This window comes from Oncorhynchus gorbuscha, linkage group LG08, assembly GCF_021184085.1.
Source record: "Oncorhynchus gorbuscha isolate QuinsamMale2020 ecotype Even-year linkage group LG08, OgorEven_v1.0, whole genome shotgun sequence".
Taxonomy (NCBI): Eukaryota; Metazoa; Chordata; class Actinopteri; order Salmoniformes; family Salmonidae; genus Oncorhynchus; species Oncorhynchus gorbuscha.
The window spans coordinates 63043655-63051449 of NC_060180.1; the positions used below are offsets into that span (position 1 = coordinate 63043655).

The 7795-nt window shown below is 38.9% G+C and overlaps 1 protein-coding gene across 3 annotated transcripts; it reads left to right on the top strand.

The window, feature by feature from the left end:
• Positions 1–268: 268 nt before the first annotated feature.
• rwdd3 (RWD domain containing 3) lies at positions 269–7280 on the top strand. 3 transcript variants are annotated; one of them, XM_046358111.1, is made up of 4 exons: positions 269–630; positions 2421–2887; positions 6122–6234; positions 6400–7280. In XM_046358111.1, the coding sequence occupies exons 1-4, from the start codon at positions 546–548 to the stop codon at positions 6509–6511; spliced, it is 777 nt and encodes a 258-aa protein (XP_046214067.1). In that variant the 5' UTR covers positions 269–545; the 3' UTR covers positions 6512–7280. The 3 variants fall into 3 exon arrangements, with proteins under 3 accessions (XP_046214067.1, XP_046214069.1, XP_046214068.1); XM_046358113.1 differs by having other exon boundaries at positions 2421–2716; XM_046358112.1 differs by having other exon boundaries at positions 2424–2887.
• Positions 7281–7795: the final 515 nt, after the last annotated feature.

Genomic DNA, 7795 nt, shown 5'->3' on the forward strand with positions numbered 1-7795 from the left:
TGAAATGGTTTGTTGAGAACGGTGTGGAAGAACTTGACTGCCCTGCACAGAGCCCTGACCTCAACCCCATCTAACACCTTCGGGATAAATTGGAACACAGACTGCGAGCCAGGCCTAATCGCCCAACATCCGTGCCCAACCTCACTAATGCTCTTGTGGCTGAATGGAAGCAAGTCCCAGCAGAAATGTTCCAACAGCTTCTAGTGGAAAGTCTTCCCAGAAGAGTTATAACAGAAAAGGGGGGACCAACTCCATATTAATGCCCATGATTTTGGAATGAGATGTTTGACGAGCAGGTATCCACATACTTTTGGTCATGTAGTGTAGTTTTATTTACAAGTTGAACTAGCTAGCTACACTACAAGTAAATCCGCTCTCTTGACCATAGTTTATTGTCTGGATACGGGTGGAACTAAAAATAGGGACTTGAAGTACATCGGACATAAACAACAAGCACACATTTAACGCGTACATTTTTTAAACAAAATGAGTGAAAGAAGCACCGATTTCTTTTGAGATATTTTGAATGACAGTTGTTATTTGAAATGTCTGAGCTGGCATTGGATGAAATGTCCGTTTTATCAGCAATATACTGTGAAAAGGACGAATTTGAGCTACTTGAGAAATCAGGTAAATTGTTGAGCTAGCTAGCTGTGTTTCTCTACACCATGATTTGCCTAGTAACTCAACTCCACGACGATTTCATCCACGGAGTTGGGCGCAGATTATACTTTAAAAAAAATAAACACCGACTCCTTAGAATCGTTATGCCAGGGATCATCGACTAGATTCAGACCAGAACGAGCCCAGAACATCATTACAAATAATTTGTAGGCTACAAATTGACCGTAAGAAGCCGAAACAGGTATACTATTTGACTGGTTCCACTTGTATATATGGTTTACTTAATGTGTATTTATTATTACGTGTTTTACCTTTCTATTATTTATCTATTTTGTTTCTCAGCATTGTTGGGAATGTTCCCTAAGTAAGTGTTTCACAGTTAGACTACACATGTTGTATACTTTATTTGATTTAAAACATCATTTCTAACCCTGCTTACATTTTGTATATGATCGCATACACTCATTGGCCAGTTTATTAGGTACACACATCTAGAACTGGATAGGACACTGCTTTGGCTCCAGAACAGCCTGAATTATTTGTGGCATGGATATGTTGCTCAATTGGTATCAAGGGATCTAACGTATGCCCGGAAAACATTTCCCACACCATTACACCATCCTGTACCGTTGACAGGCAAGATAGAGCCATGGACTCATGCTTCTTACTCCAAATCCTGACTGCCATAAGCATGACGCAACAGGAACCAGGATTTGTCGGACCAGGCAGGTTCCCCTCCTCAATTGTCCAGTATTGGTGGTTGCATGCGCACTGTTTTTAGCAGATAGGAATGGAGCCCAGTGTCTTATTCTCTTTCAACCAATCACCAACGAGCTGTTTTTTGCAAACAAGACTGCCGCTGACTGGATGTTTTTAGTTTGTTGCACCATTCTCTGTAAACCCTAGACACTTATCATGCCTGAAAAGGCCAGGAGGATGGCTGTTTCTGAGATACTGGAACCTGCGCGTCTGGCACCAATAATAGTAAAACACTCAAATTTGCTTGTTTTGCACATTCTAACGTGCTGCGATCCCAGTCTGCCTGCTTAATACAGCAAGCCATGGCCACATGACTCACTCTCTGTAGAAGCAAAAACATTTTTGTGAATGGGGTGGTGTACCTAATAAACTGGCCACTGAACATATATCTCTCTTAAGCGTGGGAATACTATGGAACAGATTTCCAAAATTAAAATCACTTGTCCAACAATTAAAATATTTTTTTACTAAATTCTTTTGAGGCCAAATAAAATCACCCCGCAAGCCATCAGTTGGGGAACCCTTCAAAAATGTATTTTCTTAAACCCTTACCTTGTCCCTATGTTTGTCTTCTGTTGCATGCTTTTTTTGTTTGCTGAAATCTATACTTTTAAATAAAACGCTAGTCAAATACAATTACCGATGGCAGCTCGGTGCAAATCTCAACAAGAAAACGGTCGGTGGTTGTTTTTGATTGTTTGCCGAAATCCATACTTTTTTTTATAAAACAAAGGCATGTAAAAACAAGAATAGGTACGCTGTAAGGGTTTAAGAATTTGTATTTTGAGGTATCGACTGCATGCGTGTCGGCAGCTAATTTCCTAAACTAGTCTGCGCTCAACCCTGTGGATGAAATCATTGTGGAGTTAAGGTACTTGGAGTTGGAAATTCCACAATACATTATGTAAACTGTAGCTAGAGTTTTTACTTTATGTTAGCTAGCTGCCTAGCCTAGATGCTAGCTATGTATAGCTAGTAGTATTTTATATGTGGTGTGACGTTTTATGAGTTACTTGAACATGTTAGTGTTTTCACAGCAGAAAAGGGACTTGTATTCCGCATCCAGATTGAGGTGGAAGCAGCCACCAGTGAGAGAACTCTTTTGAGTCTCCTCTTCCAGCTGCCAACAGAGTACCCCCACTGTGTCCCAAAAATAAGTGTCAGCTCTAAACAGCTCTCCAGGAAACAATGCCAACACATCAAGCAGAGTCTGCTGGAAAAGGCCTCCGCACTGGAGCCAGACCCCATGGTTCATGAACTACTGCTGTGGCTCCAACAGAACTTCACTGAACTTACTTTAAATGACCAGTCCCTGGTGGAGGTGCAAGAGGAGGTTGGTGAGGAGGAGACGTGGATAGCTCTTTTTCTAATAGACCATATGAGGTCCAAAACAAAATATATAAAGGCAATTGAAAAGTGGAGCTCGGATTTGGGGCTCACCGGAAGGCTGTTCTTGGGGAAGTTGATACTGGTCCTTCTGCAAGGCGCAAGGAGGAGTATCAAGGTAGTGTAGAGTTTAGATAGAGTTTAGACTTTAACTGATGCAATGACATCTCTTCAGATCAGCTATAACACATGATAAATAATGAATATGATGTACAGGTGAAGTCGGAAGTTTACATACACTTAGGTTGGAGTCATTAAAACTTGTTTTTCAACCACTCCACCAATTTCTTGTTAACAAACTATAGTCGATTAGGACATCTACTTTGTGCATGACACAAGTAATTTTTCCAACAATTGTTTACAGACAGATTATTTCAGTTATAATTCACTGTATCACAATTCCAGTGGGTCAGAAGTTTACATACAGCAAGTTGACTGTGCCTTTAAACAGCTTGGAAAATTCCAGAAAGTTATGTCATAGCTTTTGAAGCTTTTGATAGGCTAATTGACATTATTTTAGTAAATTGGAGGTGTACCTGTGGATGTATTTCAAGGCCAACCTTCAAACTCAGTGCCTCTTTGCTTGACATCATGGGAAAATCAAAAGAAATCAGCAAACAAAATTGTAGACCTCCACAAGTCTGTTTCATCCTTGGGAGCAATTTACAAATGCCTGAAGGTACCACGTTCATCTGTACAAACAGTAGTATGCAAGTATAAACACTACGCCACCACGCAGCCGTCCTAGAGATGAACGTACTTTGGTGCGAAAAATGTAAATCAATTCCAGAAGAACAGCAAAGGACCTTGTGAAGATGCTGGAGGAAACAGGTACAAAAGTATCTATATCTAAAGTAAAATTAGTCTTATATCGACATAACCTGAAAGGCCTCTCAGCAAGGAAGAAGCCACTGCTTCAAAACCGCCATAATGACCATCGTTATGTTTGGAGGAAAAAGGGGGAGGCTTGCAAGCCGAAGAACACCATCCCAACCTTGAAGCACGGGGGTGGCAGCATCATGTTGTGGGGGTGCTTTGCTGCAGGAGGAACTGGTGGACTTCGCAAAATATATGGCGTCGTGAGGAAGGAAAATTATGTGGATGCATTGAAGCAACATCTCAAGACATTAGTCAAGAAGTTAAAGCTTGGTCGCAAATGGGTCTTCCAAATGGACAATGATATCAAGCATATTTGCTAAATGGCATATATTTATTTATTATTTATTTATATTTCCAAAGTTGTCGCAAAATGGCTTAAGGACAACAAAATCAAGGTATTGGAGTGGCCATCACAAAGCCCTGACCTCAATCCTATGGAAAATTTGTAGGCAGAACTGAAAAAGCGTGTGCGAGCAAGGAGGCCTACAAACCTGACTCAGTTACACCAGCTCTGTCAGGAGGACTGGGCCAAAATTCACCCAACTTATTGTGGGAAGCTTGTGGAAGACTACCCAACACGTTTGACCCAAGTTAAACAATTTAAAGGCAATGCTAACAAATACTAATTGAGTGTTCTGACCCACTGGGAATGTGATGAAAGAAATCAAAGCTGAAATAAATAATTCTCTCTACTATTATTCTGACATTTCACATTCTTAAAATAAAGTGGTGATCATAACTGACCTACGGCATGGAATATTTCTGAGGAATAAATGTCAGGAATTGTGAAAAACGTGAGTTTAAATGTATTTGGCTCAGGTGTATGTAAACCTATGTAAACCCTCACGATATGTTGGATATAATGATGTCATGTACACTCCCTTCCATATGTTACATTTAGTTCTATACTTCAGCATTTTGGATTTGAGATGAAATGTTTCATGTGAGGCGACAGTACAGAATGTCACCTTTATTTAAGGGTATTTTCATACATATCTGTTTTACCATTTAGAAATGAATGCACTTTATGTATCTAGCCCCCCCCCTTCTGAAGAAGTCAGAAGTATAAATTTGTTTATAGTTTACCAAAGTAGTCAAAGGTTTAGTATTTGGTCCCATATTCCTAGAATGCCATGACTACATCAAGCTTGTGACTCTACAAACTTGTTGGATGCATTTGCATTTTGTTTTAGTTGTGTTTCTGATTGTTGTTCCCAATAGAAATGAAAGGTAAATCATGAATTGTGTCATTTTGGAGTCACTTTTATTGTTAATAAGATTAGAATATGTTTCTGAGCATTTCAACATCTAATGTGAATGCTACCATGATTACGGATAATCCGGAATTAATCGTGAATAATGAAAGTTAGAGGCATAAATATCTTACCCCCCCCCCCCCAAAAAAATGATAGGTTATCAAGAGGTTATCGTGTTTTGGGGGAATAATCTCTAACCCTAACCTATTATTCACGATTCATTCAGGATTATCCGTAATCATGGTAGCATCCACATTCATGTAGAAGTGTTCAGAAACAAATTATATTCTTTTTAACAATAAAAGTGACTCCAAAATAACACTACATTATTTACCATTAATTTCTATTGGGAACAACATAATCCGAAACACAACTAAAACAAACTGCAAATGCATCCAACAAGTTTGTAGAGTCACAAGCTTGATGTAGTCATTGCTAGGAATATGGGACTAAATGCTAAACATTGAGTAAAATGAATTCTTATGACACCTTCAAATGGCTGGACTAGATACATAAAGTGCTTTAATTTCCAAACGGTAAAATGTATGTATTAAAATACCCTCAAATAGATGGTAACATTGTATACTGCCACCTCATATAAAACGTTTGATCTCAAATTTAAAGTTTTAGTATTACTGTCCAAATAAATACATAGGGGAGTGTATGTATGAAAATAACCCAAAAAAGGTGACATTCTATACTGTCACCTAATGTAAAACATATCTCAAATCTAAAATGCTGGACTATAGAGACAAATAACAAATGGTAGCTTCACTGTCCAAATTCACTCCGCTCCATAAATATGTTATGTTTAAAGGCCTAATCCACTTCTTTAAAGATGTGGTGTTCATACTTCATCTGAACCTAAGTTAATGACTGAAAAAGCATAGTATGTATGTCATTCCACAAAATGTCTGTGTTGTTTTTCACTTTTCCTTTGTTCAGTAATTAACTGCATGTACAGAAAGTTGTACTGAATATGAAAGTTGGAAAATATAATTCAGACAAACAGTGTTGGGACATGTTGACTTGGCACCTTAATTATTGCAACATCATACAATACATGTATTGATCATTATTACCCTGCCTCCATCATTTGCCAACCAGGAATCACTACTACCCATGCTAAACTTGTACTTGAACAGTATTCATTAACTGCTGGTTTCACAGGTCATTATATTTACAAGCCAAATCCACTGTTTGTTTTCCCTCTGTAGGAATACATCCATCTCCAGAGAACTGTGAAAGTAGATGTGGATTCATCAGGAAAGAGATGCAAAGAGAAGATGATGAGAGTTCTTTGCGAAACCCAAGTCTCAGACCTCAAACGGTTAAGGATTTCCTCAGCTTTTCTATATGAATTTGTGTCATAACGTGGGCATTTTGCAATTGTACATTTGGGCATGTGTTCAAGAACTCACTGTAATCAGTCTTTGATTTAATTTACTGCTCCTCACTTTATCATCCCTCAATGTGTTTCTTCTCTCATTCACAGGATCTCATCTTTTGAAATCAAAGAGTTTTTGTCCCTCGAGGAGCTACAAAGGGAGTTTGAGCAAGTTGGACTATTGAAACTGTACCAAGAGTTTGTGGCCACATTGCCGTAGCCATCATGGCTTTTGTCAAGTCATGCTTTTCCAGACTGGTGCAGATTATGTGAACTTTATACTTTCCATATGACAGTCAACGGAAGGACTAATCTAAACATCTGATTAACATTCAGTTATGGGTTACATTTGTGCATTGAACATGAAAAAAGGTATTCAAAAGGTTTTTCTATCATCCACATGATGGCAGCAAAGTCTACCATTTGAATCAAAGATTTGTAAAGTTGTTAGTTTATTAAAAACATTTTTTTAAATTGTCACACACTGGATAGGTGCTTTGAAATGTGTTGTTATACAGGGTCAGCCATAGTTGCATGGCACCCCAGGAGCAAATTACTGTGAAGTGCTTTGCTCAACAGCACATCGATAGGTTTTTCACCTTGCCAACTCAGGTATCCACTTAAGCTCTTCCCTAGTTGAAAAGTTGTGCCTTGCTTTCTACTCCTGAAAGATTTGTTCCTCCTTGTACCTCTTCATCAGATGAAATACATGAAGGTTAAGGTCATATAGAAAAACTTCTATAAAGTGGTCCACAAATCTCTGATGTTACATGAAAGTTGCATCATAGGACTTAGCTTCGGATTGCGTATAGGATGTTGTGTACAGATGCGTATCGTTCCGATGCCTAGCGTCTGAAATTAATAACAGCCATACAGTTTTAGCCTCGCATTCGGAAAGTATTCAGATCCCTTGACTTTTTCCACAATTTTGTTACGTTACAGATTTGTTCTAAAATGTATTAAAAATAAAAATTTCTACATAGAATGCCCTATAATGATGATATCTTATTTACATAAGTGTTCAGACCATTTGCTATGAGCCTCGAATTTGAGCTCAGGTGCATCCTGTTTCCACTGATCATTCTTGAGATGTTGCTACAACTTGATTGTAGTCCAGCTGAGGTAAATTTAATTGATTGGTCATGATTTAGTAAGGCACACACCTGTCTATATAAGGTCCTACAGTTGACTGCACACCAGAGCGCAAACCAAGCCATGAGGTTGAAGGAATTGTCTGAAGAGCTCAGAGACAGGATTGTGTCGAGGTACAGATCTGGGGAAAGGTGCCAAAAATGTTTGCAGCATTGAAGGTCCCCAAGAACACTGGCCTCCATCATTCTTAAATGGAAGAAGTTTTGAACCAACAACACTATTCCTAGAGCTGGCCGCCTGGCCAAAATGAGCAATAGGGGGAAAAGGGCTTTGTTCAGAGAGATGGCCAAGAACCCGATGGTCACTCTGACAGAGCTCTAGAGTTCCTCTGTGGAAATGGGAGAACCTTCCA

Bases quoted from the DNA above. Each gene is read 5' to 3' on its own strand.
- rwdd3 (XM_046358111.1), top strand. From the start codon at position 546: ATGTCTGAGCTGGCATTGGATGAAATGTCCGTTTTATCAGCAATATAC. The intron at 2,888-6,121 runs GTAGTGTAGAGT...TTCCCTCTGTAG, and splicing joins GCGCAAGGAGGAGTATCAAG to GAATACATCCATCTCCAGAG. The intron at 6,235-6,399 runs GTTAAGGATTTC...TCTCATTCACAG, and splicing joins CAAGTCTCAGACCTCAAACG to GATCTCATCTTTTGAAATCA.